Below are 20945 nucleotides of genomic sequence, written 5' to 3'. Positions count from 1 at the left end.
TCGTTGGGCATCTGCCTTTGGCTCGGGTCATGATCCCAGGGTCCTGGGGTTGAACCCCACGTTGCACTCCCTGCTCCGCGGGAGGCCTGCTTCTCCCTCTCCCACTCCCCCTGCTTGTGTTCCCTCTCTCGCTGTGTCTCTCTCTGTCAAATAAATAAATGAAATCTTAAAAAAAAATCTTAAAAAGAATTAAAAAATTAAAAAATAGTCACCAATTTTTAAAAAATAAAATATTTATCTTATCAGATTATATTGGTTTGGAAAATTGTACAGTACCAAGTCTAGCATGACATTTAGCTTTTTATTTTGGTTTATCACAGGCATTTTGAAGTTGAGGTAACTTAAAATTATCAGATTCCTTCCAAACCCAAGGACAATGTTTTTATCTCCCAGTTATTACAGTTGTTCCATTTAAAGTTGAATGACCCGGGATTAAATAATTAGCAAAAACTTTAGCGGAAAGTGAAACCAAGATAACTCATTCTGAAGCATTCCAAATGAAGGGATGGATGAAACAATTTCCTTTTGACTACCCTTGACTTCAAAACAAATCAATGGATTCTCTTCCTTCCCTTTGCTCCTATTTTCTCTCTGCCTCTTCTTCAGCTCTTTTTTTTAATTCTTTTTTTTTCTTTTATCGGTATCCCAGGCATGTATGCCTGCTAAAGCCTCTTTTATTTTTTTGTACCAGAATCATTTGTAGTAAATTACCTTTCGTGTGCACAAAACCACTGGATTAGTGTATCAGTATGGAATCACTAATGGAAAACTATGACCAAAAGCACACGCTATATATAAATGAGAAATTCCTACCCAGGTTAATAAAAGCTATGCTTACAATTTAGTTAAAAAAATTGTAGTCAAAACAGGTTGTGTGGGAGAAGTTACACTGGCCAGCTGCCTTGGTATCATGTACACATAAGCAAATAATGGCAATTCAGTCTGGTTACCACACCCACAGGGAAGCATGGTAAGCAGAACCTAGCCACCACACGCCAAAACACAGTACAACAACATGGCATTTACCTTAACAAGCAAGGAGGAATAATCAGGGAGGAAGGGCAAATGGGTCCTGACTCTGGGTGACAGTGGCTAAGGACATTTTACACTTGTTTGTAAGTTTCTTATAATGGATCTGGAAAATGTGAAAGGGCCAGCAGTCTTTCGAAATCCAAGGTTCAAAATACTATTGCACCACATTTTCAAATAGCCCACAAGTTCTGCCAACAGTTAAATGTGAAATTTTGTGTCACAATAGAGATAGAGAAGAACCTTGGGTCCTTTATATTTGAACATATGCATGGCTCGACAAATCTAAAGCAGTGCTTTCTGAAAACTTTTTTTTTTTTTTTAAGATTTTATTTATTTGACAGAGAGAGACACAGCGAGAGAGGGAACACAAGCAGAGGAAATGGGAGAGGGAGAAGCAGGCTTCCCGCCAAGTAGGGAGCGTGATGCGGGGCTCGATCCCAGGACCCTGGGATCATGACCTGAGCTGAAGGCAGACGCTCAACGACTGAGCCACCCAGGTGCCCGTGAAAACTTTTTTTTTTTATTAGCTGTTTTACTTGTGTTATTTTGAATACTGCCACACAAGAACTAAAAATCTCTGTCATTTCTTAAAGAGTTTACACAATTGGCTATAATACGGAAATAAAGTATGATTTTACTATATGCTGAACTTACCAAATAAAGTTTAATATTTTCTTTAAGGACAGTAAATGAAATCTTTTATAATATAGCCCCCCCTCCACAAAAAAAAAAAAAACAAATGAAATTATTTTTTATTTATCTGTGTTCTATGATTCATCCCCCCTCCTAGCTTCCACATGGTAGGTCTAAAATGCTTCAAAGCAGGAGATGCCCAAAATACATAAATCATATTTTATAAATAGAAGCACTTTTCTGGTATCGGAATAAGTACTGTAATTTCAATATACTATCACTTTGCTCATAGTTTCTCTATTTTAACAGCACAGATTTTCCACCAGAACAAGGCGGACACTTTAGATAGATATAGTGTGCTCTTGGAAACCAATGGGATGATTCTAGGGAGTTTTGTACTTCTAATTGCACTTATGCCACAGTGAACCCACTTTATCAAGGGCTCCAGAAAAGCTTAATTCAGTAATATCATCACTCACTTACTTACCTTACATACAGTTTCTCCTTTTATCATTAGTGATGAGGTTGGCTCTGGCCTCCCGAGCAATGGCAGATAACACACACTGAATAAGGCAAAGCCGTTGGGCCATCTTGTGTTCTGTTCCCACCCCTGTGTTTCCTTCTTACTATATTTTCACTGCTATTCCTAAGATATGTGGTATGGCTAAAAAAAAGTATTCATTCATAAGCTGCAGAGGTTTCCCTCTTTATTTTTTTTAATATTTGTTTATTTATTTTTAAAGTAGGCTCCACACCCAGTGTGGGGCTCAAGCTCTCATGACCCCAAGATCAAGAGTTGCATGCTCTACCAACTGAGCCAGCCAGACGCCCCTTTCTCTGTCTTTTAAAAGACAAACATGAAGAATGGAAGGGAAGAGAGAGAAAATTAATAAACAACAGGGTAGAAACCTATTAGGGAAACCCTCGTAATGTGGCAGATACTGATTCTAAATGATTTCCTTGGAACAGCCTTGTGAAATAGGTGTTATCTTTCATTTTAGTGATTAAAAAACTGAGTTTATGGAAGGTCAAATTACTTGCTCTAGGCCACATAGCTTGGAAATAGCAGTCAAGGCTCAAACCGAGTTAGATTCCCTGATTTCAAAGCCCATGATCTTCTGTTCTCAAGCCTTCTTAACAGCTTCTCTGACACTGAAGATCAAAGTAGATGGCTAAGGGAAAAAAATGTTTAAAAAAAAAAAAAAAAAGACCCAAACTAGGAAAATATGTAATAGTAAAACATTCTGTATCGCAGTATTCGCTCACCTCCATTGTCCCACTGACAATCTGGTTCCCAATTGAAAAGTACTCTGGAGGAAATTCCCGAGTCCTCAGGTAGAATGCTACAATTGATGAGAAGATTCGGACCATAGTTTCATCACTGAAAGTATTAATAGAGCAGATGTTGAAATGTCGAATAAACCGGGGAGTGACTGGATTTCTTCCACCACCTGGAGGACCCATGGCAGCGATCAGCTGGATGTCAACCAGTGTGATTTTACTTGTGTCCTTAAGATCATACCTTGAAAGCACATAAAAATTCCAAAGCAATCAGTTAAAAGCCAATAAGATGGAATGAAATGTAGAATGCCTAGAAACTTAATCTGATTTTAGCTTCTCTAAAAGGAAGAATCCTAAAAAAATGGTTGGAGTAGAAAAATTAAAAATAAATTTTATTTTTTAAATTGAGGTATAATTGACAACATTAGTTTTGGGTGTATAACATAATGACTCAGTATTTGTATATACTGTAAAATGATCACCACAGCAAGTCCAGTTAACATCTGTCACCATACATAGTGACAATTTTTCTTGTGATGAGAACTCTCAAAATTCAATCTGTTTTTGAATATGCAATACAGTATTAACTGTAATCACCATGCTGTACATTACATCCTTATGACTTATTCATTTTACAACTGGAAATTTGTAATTTTGACCCCCCTCACCTATTTCACCCACCCCCCACCCAGCCCCTGAGCCTCGGGCAATCACCAGTCTCTGGACAAAACATTTTTGGTTTTGGGGGTGGGGGGGTTTACGGGGGGAAGAGAAGAGGAAGGAGAGAGAGAGAATCTTAAGCAGACTCCACGCCCTGATGTGGGGCTCAATCTCACAACCTGGAGATCATGACCTGACCTGAAATCAAGAGTCAGACGTTGAACTGCCTGAGCCACCCAGGTGCCCCTGGACAGAACTTTTTTTTTAAGATATTTATTTATTTATTTATTTATTTATTTATTTATTTATTTGTCAGAGAGAAAGACAGAAAGAGAGCACAAGCAGGGGAATGGGCAGAAGGAGAAGCAGGCTCCTCGCTGAGCAAGGAGCCCGATGTGGGACTTGATCTCAGGACCCTGGGATTATGACCCAAGCTGAAGGCAGACACTTAACTGACTGAGCCACCCAGGCGCCCCTGGACAGAATGTTTTTTAAAGCAGCACTCTATTTCTCCTTCCAGTGACACTGATTATGTTGTCCAAATTCTGGGTATCTAGAATGTCCCTTCCTTTTTTTTTTTTATTATTATGTTATGTTAATCACCATACATTACATCATTAGTTTTTGATGTAGAGTTCCATGATTCATTATTTGCATATAACACCCAGTGCTCCATGCAGAATGTGTCCTCCTTAATACCCATCACCAGGCTAACCCATTCCCCCCCTCCCCTCTAGAACCCTCAGTTTGTTTTTCAGAGTCCATAGTCTCTCATGGTTCGCTTCTCCCTCCAATTTCCCCCCCTTCATTCTTCCCCTCCTATCTTCTTTTTTTTTTTTTTTTAACATATAATGTATTATTTGTTTCAGAGGTACAGGTCTATGATTCAATAGTCTTATACAATTCACAGCGCTCACCATAGCACATACCCTCCCCAGTGTCTATCACCCAGTCACCCTATCCCTCCCACCTCCCACCACTCCAGCAACCCTCAGTTTGTTTCCTCAAACAAATTAAGAATTAATTAAGAATTTTTTAATTCTTTTTTAATTCTTTAATTTCTTAATTAAGAATTAAGAATTCCTCCTATCAGTGAGGTCATATGATACATGTCTTTCTCTGACTGACTTATTTTGTTCAGCATAATACCCTCCAGTTCCATCTACATCGTTGCAAATGGCAAGATTCCATTCCTTTTGATGGCTGCATAATATTCCATTGTATATATATACCACATCTTCTTTATCCATTCATCTGTCGATGGACATCTTGGCTCTTTTCACAGTTTGGCTGTTGTGGGAATGTCCCTTCCTTTTGCCTTTCCCTTTCTTTCCTACTCTTCTTTCCAATTTGACTCTCTGCTTGGTCTCTCCTCACTCCAAATCCAGAAGCATGGATGAGAGATTATTCCTGTTTGTAGCTGGTTATAGGTAGGGTGACCATATGTCCCATTTTGCCTAGGACAATTCTGAGTGGGCTTGTCCTGGAGTAATTATTAGTAACACACCTCTTTTATGCTCAGAAATGTTCCAGTTCAAACAATCATACAGTCATACTACTTACAGGAAAGTCCTGATTTTGTTTTTGTATCTCAGATCTTCAGAGTACATAAAAATATCTAAATAGTACCTATAACACTTTTGTTAAAAAGAGACCCAACGGGGAACAACAAAGGTCTAAAGAAATTTTAATTAGAAAGAAATATATAGGGGTGTCTGCCTTTGGTTCAGGTTATGATCACAGGGTTCCTGGATCGAGCCCCATTAGGGTCCCCTGCTTAGCAAGGAGTCTGATTCTCCTTCTCCTTCTGCCTCTCCCCTGGCTCATTCTCTCCCTCTCTCTCTCAAATAAATAAATAAAATCTTTAAAAAAAAAAGGAAAGAAATATATAAATGGCTCAATTTAGTTGGAACCACTCAGATCGAAAATGTGCTTATTACTGATAGGCCATTAAGTCCTTTAACACTGAAGTTCTTGCAAATAGGAGGCAGGGGATGTGGGAGAAATCAGTCTTTACCAGTATCCCTAGCAGAAAGTATGAAAATACGACCTTTTTTGGCAGCAACCCTAATAACATTCAATAGGGAGCTTGTTAAGTAAATTATGGCAGGATCCACACATTTAAACTGTATTAGAAATCAACAAAATGAGAAATAAAAACCCAATAAAATGAGATAAACAATATGTATAGGTTTTCAAAAAAATTTTAAGTGCAAATAAGTTATAAAACATTGTGTAATAGGAGTCTATTTTTAAAAATAAAGCTATATTTGCATAGAAAAAAACCTTGACAGAATAGGGACTACACTATTAACAGCAGTTAACTCCTGGAGGCAGGAGTCCCAGGGCCTGAAGTAATAACAAAAATGTATTTCTAAAATATGACTTAGCTTCAAAATTAGTCTATCCTTGCCTTAGGTAAAAAAAAAATCATGCATACTGGGGATTAGAAAAGTATGAGGAGGAAATGAAGAATTATTAATCCTAACTAAAAGACACAATGTCTTACATGTTGGAAACTAACCATAGCATCATAAAAATGGGATGGAGGGTGGGGTGCCTAGGTGGCTCAGTCAATTCAGCATCCACTCTTGATTTTGGCTCAGGTCATGATCTCCTGGGTCATGAGATCTAGCCCTGCACTGGGCTCTGCACTCAGCAGGGAGTCTTCTTGAGATCCTCTCTCTCTGCCCGCCACCCCAACGGCATGTATACATACTCTCTAAAATAAATAAATCTTTTTTAAAAAATGGGATGGAGGGAGCAGAAGAGTTATCTATGGAATTGGTGTCAAAACCACGCTATCTCAAAGATACGGGTAGTCCCAAACAGTCACAGAAAATACAGAGAATTTAAAATGGCAGAAACATGAGATGCTGATTATGGTTACTTAGGTTGAAGCCTACCCACAAATTCTCAGCCCTTGGAGAATAGTACTTTGAAAGATGTAATCTGTAAGTTATTTTCAAGGATTGAAAATAATAATTGAAAAGGAAAGAATTTATTCCATTATTGAATAAATACATTTCCAATACTGGATTATTCATCCCAGTAATCTAACTCACACATTCACAGGAAAGACTGTCATAAAAAAAATTATAGAAAAGTCTTCCAAAAATTTCTGTATAAAAAAATCTAAGTAACCATTTTCTTCCATAAGTAACTTGAAAAAATGGATTACTTTGATGTGAGAAACTAAAATAGAAAAAGAGAACAAAAATGACTTCAGCATGGCTAATTAAGACTCCAGTTAAATAGTTACCAGTGCCCACAGTCAAAAAATTGTCGTAGTAATTCAATAGGAGGTTGAGCTCCATATTTCTCCAATGCAGGCATATTCATGTCATCTATAAAAATTACACACTTCTTTCCCATAGGTGGTCCAAAAACTCCTTTGCGTCTTTTGTCCAATCTAGCCATAATAATATTCTAAAATATAAAGAAGAATAGTAGTATTTAAAGCCATACTTAACACCAGGGGGGAAAAAGAATTTACAGTCTAATTATATAAGGAAATAAAGCCAGGAAGCACTGTGTGTGTGTTTATATTTATTCATTTTTAGGGTGATATCAAACCTTATATTCAATATCAAAGAGCATTTATTGAAATCCTTCTATGTGCTCAGAATTGTTATATATACATATTTATATATTTATATTGCACATAAACACAAAATATTTTCCTTGTTAGATACCCCAACATATCTATTAACTCTAACTTATTCAATATCTAAAAGCACTAATCTAAATTTATAAGATTTTGAAATAAAAGGAATTCTATAGGCTTAAAACAACAGAAATGAGCCCCATAGGACAGGTGAGAATGGACATAAATTTAGGCATGGATGATTATAATAATGACTAGAAAAGGTCTCATGCAGAACTTTCAACTTGGCACAAAGAAGGGAATGCACAACTGCATGGTTCCTGTCACGTAAGGTCTTATAATAGTCCATGGCTTGAATGATCATGGACAGAACTTCAGTAGCAGCAAATGCCCTTAAGGACCATCTAGAAGAGTCTAGAAAGAACAACTGAAAGTTCTCTCTCTCTCTCTCTCTCCCCCCAGTCTCTTCTATCAATTGTGGCTTCTTCTTGGGCTTAATAAAAAAAAAGGATGACAAAACTCAATAATTCAGAATTAATGCAAAAATGTTCCCTTGAATGTGATTACAACATTACCATGCTCTTGGAAATTATCAGTTAATTGTGGTGTCTTTTATCCTTTGTTTTTAAATAGGTATGTTTAAAATAATTTATAACCCAGGAATTTAATTAATAAAAATGGGAACATAAATTTTTTTAAATGCTCTCTTGAACTTTTGTCCTTACAACTTTTAAAAAACTTACTTATCCCAAAAACAAAAGTTCTGAAGTTTCATTTAAATTTATAGAAGACTTACACAGCTGCTCATTTAATATACAATTTTAAACACTAATCAAATAAGGCAAAAAAAAGTTAATTATGGACCCATGTTTCTGGCTTTAAACTAACCTGAACCTGGTTGGCACTGGTCCGTGCAGAGAAATTAACATAAAAAGGGAAATACTGGTCCTTTTCCAAGTGATTCATTAGTTTATCCTTCACATACACTGATTTTCCTGTACCCGTCGGACCCACGAAAAGCAGTGGCCTTTATGAAACAATGAACATATCGTTAAAAAAGAGAAAAAGTCAGAATACCATTTCTACTACAGAAGGCTGGAATTCGTTGAAAACTTAAGTAATGAAATCACCTTCATCTAAAAATTCACATTTTAATCTACCACTGTTATTTCATGTAAGACTGGTAAAAGTGATGATTGGCACACACTTTTGCTTCCTGTTACTGAGACTTTAATAGTAACAAACTATTATTTGGACAGATGTAACATTGCCAAACTCCAAAAACACTCATAAACAAGTAATAAGATGCTTTGCTTTTCGGCAAAGAAAGCTAAAGTTTTTAGTGACATATTTGTACTTTTTAGTTGGAGGTACAGTGTGTAAGAGACTAATAAGATGATGACATTAAGACTGGTTTAGGCTGTTTCCTAGTTATTAAAAAACTAGGTGACAGTGAAGTCTAAAGCTAATAGTTATATTATACCTGTTAATAGCGTTTTAAAATCTAAAATAGCATTTTAGAATAGCCTTTAGAATCAGTTACTAACTGAAAACATTTGTCCAAAAGCAAACTCTAAGGAATTCTCCATTCAGTGAGGCCTCAAGACAGGGTTTCTCATTCTTGAGTGATCATAATTAATTTAAAATGGAAAAAAAAAATCCTGTGAGTTTATGTTCACAGAACTCTGGGGAATCCCACGTGAGAAATACTGTTTAGAATGAAAAATTAAATACTGACCCTTTGATGGATAACTTGGCACCACCCAATACACAAAGACAAACACAAGGACTGGCGCTAAACCTGAGCACAGTGTTCTAAGAGGTCATCTAAGGGACCCAAATTATGCTAATATTAATTTAAAAAATTATCATTGAAGCATAAACATAAAATTAAAGTTCTTTTAGAACTACAGTGGCCCCTGAAAGTACACCTACATGTTTCAGTCTGAGTAACACTTGCCTTATGGAAAGCTATTTATTAAAAAAAGTTTTTAATAAAATACTGTGCTGAACTTGGGGCCCATGGACCAATGGAAGAAATTTTTAGACAGTGTCCAGAGAATCTGTGAACTTGGATGACAAAAAGGTTATATATTGACTTTTACTATCCTTAACTAAAACGGACCAATTGTATCAATTGTACCTGTGTCTTTGTCACTAATAGAAATCACAGATATTATTCTAAATATTACAATGGTTACAGATGTCTCAAAATTATCACTTATGCCTATTACTTCTTTGAAATTATGATAGGCATCAGACCCACTGCTAGACTGTATTATTTAATGTGTCAGTAAAGCAGCACACGTATTACTACCTTAGCTCTAATGTGTTTAATATTTTAATGTGTTTCAATATGTCCTTTCCTTTGTAACTCTGTATTTGATGTATTCATTTAAAAGCATTATTCTAGGGCGCCTGGGTGGCTCAGTTGGTTAAGCGACTGCCTTCGGCTCAGGTCATGATCCTGGAGTCCCGGGATCGAGTCCCACATCGGGCTCCTTGCTCTGCGAGGAGTCTGCTTCTCCCTCTGACCCTCCCCCCCTCACGCTCTCTCTCTCTCTCATTCTCTCTCTCTCAAATAAATAAATAAAATCTTTAAAAAAAAAAAATAAATAAAATAAAATAAAAGCATTATTCTAAAACAATTTTAAAAACTGTTTAAAAAGCATTATTCTGGCAAGTGGTTCATGGAACAGAAGGGCTCTTATACTAGGAATTTCCCAGAATTGGCAAGTCCCTTCCTTGCCTTTTTCAATATTAGCCTCGAAATGCAAAAATGTAACAAATAAGCAGTGAGTAATGTATGGAAGCATTGAATCACTATACCGTACACCTGAAACTAATATAACACTGTATATTAACTACACTGGATTTAAAATTTTTTTAAATGTAACAATAGGGATACAATAATATTCTCATGGGCTATTTTTCCTTTAATTTTTTTTTTAATAAACAAGATAAAATTGTTGGAAAATTCACTAAGAAACTGGTTCTTTTTTTAAGATTTTTTATTTATTATTTATTTGAGCGAGAGAGCACAAGCTAGGGGGAGTAGCAGAGGGAGAGGGAGAAGCAGACTCCCTGATGCGGGGCTCAATCCCAGGACCCTGGGATCATGACCTGAGCCGAAGGCAGACACTTAACTGACTGAGCCACCCAGGTGCCCCAAGAAACAGGTTCTTCATCAAAAACAAACCAACCATGACATTCATGCATATTATGTAAGCTTGTCTAGTTTAAATAGTATTAATGATAAATTATGCCTAACGTTTTAAAAGAAAAACAAGAACATTATTAGAAAAGTTGGTGTGAATATGCCTATAGTACATGTTAGGCTTTTAAGTTTCATGTCCTCTTCTTTGATGTGCTCTTATGATCTAAGTCTGAGATTTCCATGTTCATCTTAAGTTATGAAAAACTGGCATAGGACAGACTTGAAAAATGCTAAATGGGAGAATGCGGATCATAGTCGATACTCAGGAGCATACTAAACTTTTGAGGTGTAGAATGCATACCTGTTTACCAATAACACTGCAACTGACCTTTAGTCTGCTGTTACTAATACAATAAACATAAGGTAGTTTATGAGGCAACGAAGTATAGCAGCTAATTTTTGGTGTAGGCAATAGAAAACCTGGATTCTAGGTTTGCCACTAGTAACAGAGGCCACTGCTGGCATGTCAGTTAGTCCCTCAGGGGCTGTTATCTGAAAATGGATGACCTCCAAGTTTACTTCAAAAGTCCTATGATCTGGGACACCTGGGTGGCTCAGTGGGTTAAATATATGACTCTTGATTTCAACTCAGGTCATGATCTCAGGTTTGTGAGATTGAGCGCTGCATCAGGCTCCATGCTGCCTTCTTGGGATTCTCTCTCTCCCTTTGACTCTTTTTCCCACTCTCTCCCTCTCTTAAAAAAAAGAAAATCCTACGATCCTATTAGAATGGTCCCGTTATATTTAAAATGCATGTTCATAACAGAGTTTCTTACTTTGCAAAGGTAATACTCAAATCCATTAGAAATGTATATCTAATTGTGTCCATTGTAGGGACTATAATATCTTGAATCCTGACACGTTTTTCTCCCAAATTAGTACTTTTAATTAATTCATTCCAATGGAGCCAGCGACCTCGGTTTTTCAACTACAAGAGAACATAAGTTTTAAAATACAACCATGCACTTGGTATCTGAAAGGCCCTTTAACATACTGATATCATATTTGCTTTTAAAAACCTTAGTTTATCATCATAATAAAACCTTCTTAGAGGAGTAAGTCATCTAAAATAATGTATATAACATTTTCTAGTCATGAAGTAAATTAATAAGCACCCATGAATCCACCACCCAATTTAAGAAACACACATTTTTCTTTGGATTGATTATCCCTCTGCTTCAGTGCTATGAATACCATCAAAAATTTTTCCTATTTCCTGGCAAATTGTACACATATATGGCATGTGTCTGGATGGTGGTAATTATGCAAGTTTGGGTGAATGTTTCTTTAGTAATTCATATTCTTAATTTTTTTAAGTTTAAGCTTTCATTTCTATCAAAGTTATATATGCACATATTTTAGAGTCAAAACTTTTAAAGAGGTTGGGAAAAACAGCAGTTTCCCACTCTTGTTTTCTCTTCTCCAGCAGCCACTCTATCTTTACCTCTTTAAGCTGGACATTTTGGGATTCATCTCCAACTCAAAGAATATGCTTATGTTATCATCTCTTGATTTTTTGGTTTTAGAGATTATTTTATTGACTTCCCACTGTGACTAATGAGGATTAAACTCTCTCTCTGGTCATATTCTTAAAATTCTGTATTAGCCTGGTGTAGGGAAAGATTTCTACTCTGGTAGCCAGGACAGCTGGATTCGGGTCTTGGTTCTGCTAGCCACTTGCCTTTCTAGGCTTGCCTCTTTATCTGTAAGTCATGAGATTTAGGGAAAGTTGTACTTAAGGCTCTCTGCAGATCTTATGTCTCTGTGAAGTCAAATTTGCGTGAATCAAATGATTATTCAGATGCTTGCTGTTTAAAAGAATCTTTTTGTGAATTTTTTAAAGTGGATAAAATAGATTTAATTTAAATCTGAAACTATAAAATAGTCCTAAAGAAAGTTTATCTACACTATCCACAAGTCAAAGGAGGAGAAACTAAAGAGACGGGACAAAAACGCCAACCACAGGGGTTAAAACAACATCAGGATGGGAACCCAGTTCTGCCTGCTGATCCAATACTTGATGTTTTAGAACTTATCATAATAAGCATTTTATATCATACCTCATACATGTAGTCATAGACCAGACCTTTTTCATCAAATTGGCATTCCCATTTACCCACAGATTCAGGCACTGGGTTGTTTTCATCTCTTCCCAGTATGATTGACCGTAGGAAAGTATCAAAAATGATCCGACCATCTGTATCACAACTTCCTCCAATGGACCAAATCAAAGAAAATATAAAGCTAGCCTATTGGTTTAAAAAAAATTAATTTAAACTAATTATTTAAGAGCAATTTTTTAACAAATTAACTAAAATTTGACATATTAAGGAGGCCTGTTCAACATATTTGGAAAAGGCCAGGTCTACAGATAAAGTGGAATAGAGCACAGCTAAGTCACAGAGAACATTATTTCTCTGGCACTATCTATCTAAATTTAAAATGCCCATAGCAGGGCGCCTAAATGGTGCAGTTGGTTAAGCATCTGACTCTTGATCTCAGCTCAGGTCTTGATCTCAGGTTTGTGAGTTCAAGCCCCATGTTGGGCTCCATGCTGGGTGTGGAGTCTACTTAAAAAAAAAAAAAAAAAAAGAATAACATGCCCATATCAAATGATCTAGGAATTCCTCTTTTAGGAGTTTGTCCTTAAATATATTACCACCTGTAAAATGATGTATGCACAAGAATATTTGCTGCAGCACTGTTTCTGCAGCCAAAAATAAGAAGCAACTTTTTCCAATAAGGGTCTGTTTAATGAGATTATGTTATGTATACTGGAATACATGCAGCTGTTTAAAAAAGTAACTCAGGGCACCTGGGTGGCTCAGTTGGTTAAGCAACTCCTTTGGCTCAGGTCATGATCCTGAAGTTCCGGGATTGAGTCCCGCATCAGGCCCCCTGCTGAGCAGGGAGTCTGCTTCTCCCTCTGACCCTCTTTCCTCTTGTGCTCTCTCTCTCATTCTCTCTCTCTCAAATAAATAAATAAAAATCTAAAATAAATAAATAAATAAATAATAAATAAAAAAGTAACTCAATAAGTATACAGATCTTGAACAATCTCCAAGATACAATGTGAGAAAAGATGCAAATCAGTATGTATAGTATGCTAAAGTGTAAAAATGTATTTATATAAAAGAGAGTCTGGATCAAATACCTCTAACAGGCTACCTAAGGCACTGGTAACTGGTTTCCTTGCAGGTGGCTAGGGCATTGGTATGGATAGAAAACCTACTTTTGCCTTTTGAATTTTACTCTAGGTACATGCTTATCCAGTTTAAAAAATCTACCAAATTATATATATATATATATCTCCAGAGGAAGGAGTGTGTGTGTGTGTGTATATATATATATATAAAATATAATCAAATATGTTTTTCTTTTTTTTTTTTAAGTAATCTCTATACCCAATGTGGGGCTTGAATTCATGACCCTGAGACCAAGAGTCACATGCTTTACTGACTGAGCCAGCCTGGAGCCCCTCAAATATACTTTAAGAGAAAATTTTTAACCAGGTATCAATTTATATTAATCTTTAAAAGTAATTCTGAACCATTTAAAAAATTGAGGGAGTTAGGCTTACCAATAGAATGAAACTTTATAGAGATAGATAGATAGAGATAGAGATGATAGAGATATAACATGAAGGTCATACATACAGGTCTCTATCTCTCTCTCTACAGATACAGATATAAAATGAAGGTTATATAGGTGAACTATTCCTAAAATGCTCTCATTTTATAAACAGGTAACACTGATAGGTATGGAACAATATTAAAAACTAGTTCTGTGAAAGGGAGTTCCAAACTTTGGGAGAAAAGGGAATATAAATAAATTAAGCTTCACACATGTCTGTTCAGTTTCTTCTAATAACAGTGAAAAGGGAGCAGGAAAGGAGGTGAAGACCAGCAGGGAATGTGAGGTGTCTGAGGTAGAGGACTTTCTGTGGTGACAACGTGAAGGGGAGGCACTAGGAGGGAACCCCAATCATCACAGAGTAGAAGAGAAGGTAGACTCAGTAGAGAAGATGAAGATATTTCTGAATAAGGTGGCAGATGGGAAAGAAGCACAGACCAGGGAAGAGAACCAAATACCTCTTTCCTCTGGCTCCCTTAGAGTCCTGTTCTCTGGTCTTCTCTGACCCCTAGACATTAGCTACCTAGACCACAGACATCCCCCCAGCGATGTAGCCTATGAACCCTGATGGCAACGCTTCCACCCAACTGGTTGGATGCCTGTTTCTGGTCTCCGACAGCCAGCTTTTAGCAGCCTACATCATGACTTAACCTTAAGACAAAATTAATTCACCTAAAGTTGCTACTGGATTAATATTAAGTCACCTTATTGTTTATCAAATTATGATCTTTCATAAATAATAAGACAGTTTAGGAGGCCAGGTCACCTTTACTGGGCCGGGAAGACAAGGGTTTGGCTCTGGCAACCACGCTGCAATGTGGTTCGAGATCCTGCCTGGGATCGGTGTCATGGCCGTGTGCTTGGTCATCCCCGGCATAGCCGGCGCACATCCACAGGTTCAGTAACAGGGGCAAGGAAAAAAGGGTTGCCTATTATCCATATCAGTGGAGTTTGATGCAAAGAGATAGGCAGGGTCTCTGGAGTTAATCGTTACTATGTGTCAAAGAGTTTGGAGAATATCGATTAAGGAAGCATTTTCCTGATTGATGAAAAATAACTCAGTCTTACTCATCTACCCCTTCTAGAAGGTTATGCAGTGTATTAATGTAGTGCATGATAAAAACAACAAAAAAGTAAAAAAAAAAAAAAAAAAAGACAGTTTGGGTTCATTTGGGCATATTTTACTTTCTTTAAAATGTTTTTTTAAGTCAGAATACCAGGTCAGGGTGACTTCAATGCCTTCAGTTATTCCTTTGGTGCTCACCAAAAAACAGCTCTGGATCTTATGTCTCCCTCAATACAATTATCAATTCCAGAGGCACATTTTATTCTGTAAATGAAAAATTACATTAAGTATAAAACCTACCATAATCCAAACACGAATATGCTTGCTTGTAGGATCATTTTCCAGCACATTACAGAGTAGTACCTCAAAGAGGCGTGTGAGAGATACAACCACATTGCTATCGCTTGTAGGAATCAGTTCCTGCAAAGTGAAAAGAGTAAGATACTTTACTTTCATCTTCTTTGGAGAATAAAAAAAACCAAATATTTCATTTTTAAAACTCTCCCACCAGTCAGAATGGCTAGTATCAAAAAGATAAAAAATGACTAGTGTGGGTGAGGATGTGGAGAAAAGGGAACCCTTGTGCACTGTTGGTGGGAATACAAACTGGTGCAACCACTCTGGAAAACAGCATGGAGGCTGTTGAAAAATTTAAAAATAGAAGTCCCATGTGATCCAGTAATTCCACCCCTGGGTATTTACCCAGAGAAAATGAAAACACCAATTCAAAAAGATATAAGCACACCTGTATATTGCAGCATTATTCACAATAGGCAAGATATGCAAGCAATCCAAGTGTCCATCGATAGATGAATGAAGAAGTGTGGTATATATACAATGGAATGTTACTCATCCATAAAAAAAGAAAGATCTTGCCATTCTCAATAACTTGGATGGACCTACAGGGTATTGTACTAAGTGAAATAAGTCAGACAGAAAATGAAGTTAATGGAATGAATTTGTATTTTGGAACCATCATTCTGGTAGAAGGATGTAGACTGGACCAGAACAGCTCTATTATATTGATTCAGGTAGGAAATTACAAACGTCAGAACTGAGGCTACTATAAGAGGAAGGAGTGGATGGTCAGAGGAACCTGGATGGAGAGGAGAGGAGAGGACAGATAAAAGTTAGCAAGGAGGGAAAAGTCAATAGATCCTGAGGACTAACTAGATGTGAAAAATATGGGAATAAATTATGAGAAGAAAATCCATCACTCATCAGAAAGGTGGAGCCTATTTTCTATTATTTGCAACATATAGAATTAGAGTTTTAAAATTAAAAAAATTGAAAAATGACTTTATATTTTCTCTATGAAGACATTGTATAAAATTTTCACAAAGTGGAATTCATTTTTTCTTAGGTGCAGAATATTTTTCCTATCTCTAAAATAGTATTTTAGGATGAAAAAAATCTACTGAATACCACTTTTCCCTTCCCAATATCAATATATTTATTTATATGTAAGTCATGTGTGTGTGTGTGTGTGTGTGTGTGTGTGTGTGAAGCAGGTTGGATGGTAGTCCCCAAAAAGAGAGGCCCATGTCATATCCCAGGAACTTATGAATGTGATCCTATTTGGGAAAGGGGTCTTGGAAGATGTAGCTAAGGATCTCAAGATGAGGAGATCATTTTGGAATATCTGACCCTAAATCCTTTTAAGAGTCACTGAAGAGACAGAGTTAGAGGCCCCGTGAGCTCGAAGGAAGAGACTGGAGTTAAGCAGCCAGAAGGCAAGGAATGTCTGGAAGCCAAAGCTGGGAGAGGTAAGGAAAGATTCTCCCTTAGAGCTTCCAGAGGAAGCTTGGCCCTGCCAACATCTTGATTTCAGACTTCTAGCCTCAGGACTGTGGCAGAATAAATTTCTGTTGCTTTAAACCACCAAGTTTGTGGTAATTTGTTATGACAGCCCTAAGAAACTAATAGAATATATAGTTTTCTCATAAAATACTAAATATACATGCAAATTTTAAAGCCACATATTTAAAATACTTTTAAGATATGGAAAATGATTAGGAATTTTAAAATTTAGTCACCATGGTTTTATCCAAAGAGTTTAACAGGCATACATTTTACCTCTGGGTTTATTCAGGTATAACTTAAGCAATATAAAACCAAAGGTGGATATTACTATAATGGTGGTGGGAAAATCACTTTTAATTCTGCTATAAAAGTTAAAAGATAAAAGTATTTAAACAACTGTAAATTGTGTTAATGGACACATAATACAAATCAGTGTTATTGTGACATCAATAGCATATAAGGTGGATGGGAAAGAGGTAAAAGTGGAGAGTTCTTGTATACAAACAAAGTTATTAGCTTAAAATAGACTGTTATAACTCTAAGATATTTTATGTAAGCCCCTTAGTGCCACTAAAAAAATACCTATAGAAATCACACAAAAGAACGAATCAAAACCTACCAATACAAAACAAAAAACAAACAAACAAAAAAACCCCACAATGAAACACAAAGGAAGACATCAAGAGAGAAAAGAAGGACAAAAAAACATAAGACAAACAGAAAACAGTTAACAAAATTGCAATAGTAAATCCTTCCCTATCAAAATTACTCTAAATGTAAACATGTCGTGGATCACCACATCAAAAATTAATGATGTACTGTATGGTGACTAACATAACATAATAAAATTTTAAAAAAAATGTTAAATTCCCCAATAAAAAGAGTAGCTGAATGGATAAAAATCCAAGATCCAATTGTGTACTGCTATATCTGTATTGGATAAAGTAGACTTTAAGTAAAAACTGTCTTTAGAGACAAAGAAGGTCATAACAATGACAGAATGGTCAATTCAACAGGAAGATACAACAATTGTAAATATATATGCACTCAACATCAAAGCACCTAGGTATATAAAATAAATATCGACAAATCTGAAAGGAGAAATTGCCAGCAATACAATAATAGTAGTGGACTTCGATATCCCACTTTCAATAAGCAATAGAATATCCAAACAGAAACTCAGAAAAGAAACAATAGATTTGAGCAACACTATAGATCAAATGGGCCTAACAGATATATGTAGAACTTTTCACCCAACAGTAGAAGAAAACACATTCTTTCTCAAGTTCACATGGAACAATCCCCGGGACAGACCACATGTTAGGTCACAAAACAAGTCAACAAATTTAAGATTAAATTATACAAAGTATCTTTTCTGACCACAATGGAATAGAACTAAAAGTCAGTAAAAATAAGAAAATGGGAAAATTCACAAATATTTGTATAAAAAACATGGTCTTGAGCAACCAATGGGTCCAAGAGGAAATTAAAAAGGAAATCAAAAAATATCTTGAGACAAAGGAAAATGGAAACACAACATACGAAAACTCATGAGATGCATCAAAAGCAGTACTAAGAGGGAAGTTTATAGCGATAAATGTTTACATTAAAAAAGAAGAAATCTCAAATAAACAACCTAACTTAAACCTTAAAGAACAACAAAAGAACAAACTAAACCAATAGTTAGCAGACTGAAATAAGAGCAAAATAGAAATAAAAAAGTAGAGAATAGAAAAACAATTAAAAAAATCAAACTAAGAGTTGGTTTTTCGAAAAGATAAACAAAATCAATAAACCCTTAGCTAGACTAAGAAAAAAAAAGAAAGATTCAAATGAGTGAAATCAGAAATGAAAGAGAAAACATTACAATGGATTCCTGAGAAATAAAAAGTATCGTCAAGGGATAATTATGAACAATTACATGCAAACAAATTGGATAACTTGGAAGAAACGGATAATTCCTAGAAACATACAACCTACCAAAACTGAATCAAGAAGAAATAGAAAGCCTGAACAGATCAATAACAAAGAGATTGAAGTAGTTATCAAAAACTTCCCAGAGAACAGTCCAGATGACTTCAGAGCTGAATTCTACTAAACATTCAAAGAATTAATACCAATCCTTCTTAAACTCTTCCAAAAAACAGAAGTGGAGGAAATACTTCTAAGTTCATTTTTTGAGGCTAGAATCACCCTGATACCAAAGCCAGTCTTTTCACAAGAAAAGAAAATTATAAGCCAATATCTCTGAGAAATATAGATACAAAAATCCTCAATAAAATACTAGCAAACTGAATTCAATACACCAAAAAGATTACATACCATAACCAAGCAGGATTTATCCCTGAGATACAAGGGATATGCAAATTAATCAATGTGATATACACATTAACAGAATGAAAGACAAAAATCACATGATCGTCTCAATAAATTCAGAAAAAGTATTTGACAAAGTTCAACCACCATTTGTGATAAAAACTCTCAACAAGGGATGCCTGGGTGGCTTAGATGATTTAAGTGTCTGCCTTCGGCTTAGGTCATGTCGGGTCTTGCATTGGGCTCCTTGCTCAGTGGGGAGCCTGCTTCCCCCTCTGCCTGCCATCCCCCCTGCTTGTGCGCTATCTCTCTCTCTGACAAATAAATAAAATCTTTTTAAGAAACTCAACAAAGTAGATATAAAGGGAAATTTCTGCAATAAAATAGAGGACATTTATGAAAAGCTCACAGCTAAAATCATAATCCATGGGGTAAAACTGAAAGCTCTTCCTCTGAGATTTGGTATGAGGCAAGGATGCACACTCTCACCACTTCTTTTCAACAAGAAGTACTAACTAGAGCAACCAGACAAGAAATAAAAGGCATCCAAATCAGAAAAGAAGTAAAATGGTTTCTATTTGCAGGTGACATGATCCTATATGTAGAAAACCCTAAAGACTCCATGCAAAAACAAACAAAAAAAACCTTTTAGAACAAACAAACTCAGTAAAGTTACAGGATATAAAACCAAAATACAAAAATTAATTGCATTTGTTTACACCAACAATGATCTATCTGAAGAGGGAATCAAGAAAACAATCCCATTTATGATAGCATCAAAAAGAATAAAATACTTAGGAATAAATTTAACCAGGAACATGAAAGATCTGTACATTGAAAACTATAAAACATTAATGAAAGAAATTGAAGAATACACAAATAAATGGAAAAACATCCTGTGCTCATGGATTGGAAAAATTAACATTGTTAAAATGCCCATAGTACCTAAAGTGATCTACAGATTCAGTGCAATCCCTATCAAAATTCCAATGGCAATTTTTGCAAAAAAAAGAAAAAAAATTCTAAAATTTGTGTGGAACCACAAAAGACTCTGAATAGCCAAAATAATCTTAAAAACAAAGTTTAAAATATCACATGTCCTGGTTTCAAATTATATTACAAAACTCCAGTAATCAAAACAGTATGTTACTGGGGTAAAAACAGACATATAAGCCAATGAAACAATCAAAAATCCAAAATAAACCCAAGCTTATACAGTCAACTGATCTTCAACAAAGGCAACAAGAATACACAGTGGGTGGCAGTGGGGGGGGGGCACACCTGAGTGACTGAGTCACTTGAGTGTCCAACTCTTGGTTTTGGCTCAGGTCATGGATCTCATAGGTCATGAGATCAAGCCCTGTGATGGGCTCCATGCTCAGCAAGGAGTCTGCTTCAGATTCTCTCTCCCTCTCCCCCTGCTCCTCCCCCTCCTTCACATACACATTCTCTCTCTCTAAAGTAAATAAATAAACCTTAAAAAAAAATAAAAGAATACAAAATGGGAAAAGGATAGTCTCTTCAATAAACAGTATTGGGAAAATTGGATAGCCACATATAAAAGAATGAAACTGGACCTTTATCTTACACCATACACCAAAATCAACTCAAAATGGGTTCAAGACTTCAATGTAAAATCTGAAACCATAAAAATCCCAGAAAAAAACATGGGGGAAATACTCCTTGACATTGACCTT

General features: G+C 36.0%; 1 protein-coding gene and 1 pseudogene across 1 annotated transcript in view; one reads left to right on the top strand and one right to left on the bottom strand.

The window, feature by feature from the left end:
• The window catches only part of DNAH12 (dynein axonemal heavy chain 12), a 229700-nt gene that overhangs the window by 105648 nt on the left and 103107 nt on the right, over nucleotides 1–20945 (bottom strand). The window contains exons 35-40 of the mRNA XM_034996444.1: nucleotides 15430–15549; nucleotides 12491–12679; nucleotides 11207–11358; nucleotides 8102–8240; nucleotides 6869–7035; nucleotides 2932–3187 (exon numbers count right to left, since the gene is read on the bottom strand). Of these exons, the coding sequence (XP_034852335.1) occupies nucleotides 2932–3187; nucleotides 6869–7035; nucleotides 8102–8240; nucleotides 11207–11358; nucleotides 12491–12679; nucleotides 15430–15549 (1023 nt within the window). The remainder of the gene's footprint in view (nucleotides 1–2931; nucleotides 3188–6868; nucleotides 7036–8101; nucleotides 8241–11206; nucleotides 11359–12490; nucleotides 12680–15429; nucleotides 15550–20945) is intronic.
• Nucleotides 14218–15090, top strand: LOC118004906 (annotated as a pseudogene).

The sequence above is a fragment of the Mirounga leonina genome, unplaced genomic scaffold (genome assembly GCF_011800145.1).
Source record: "Mirounga leonina isolate KUSES-001 unplaced genomic scaffold, KU_Mleo_1.0 Mir_94, whole genome shotgun sequence".
Taxonomy (NCBI): domain Eukaryota; kingdom Metazoa; phylum Chordata; class Mammalia; order Carnivora; family Phocidae; genus Mirounga; species Mirounga leonina.
Note: the sequence above shows the minus strand (reverse complement) of the source record. Positions and strands in the feature narration are given on the sequence as shown.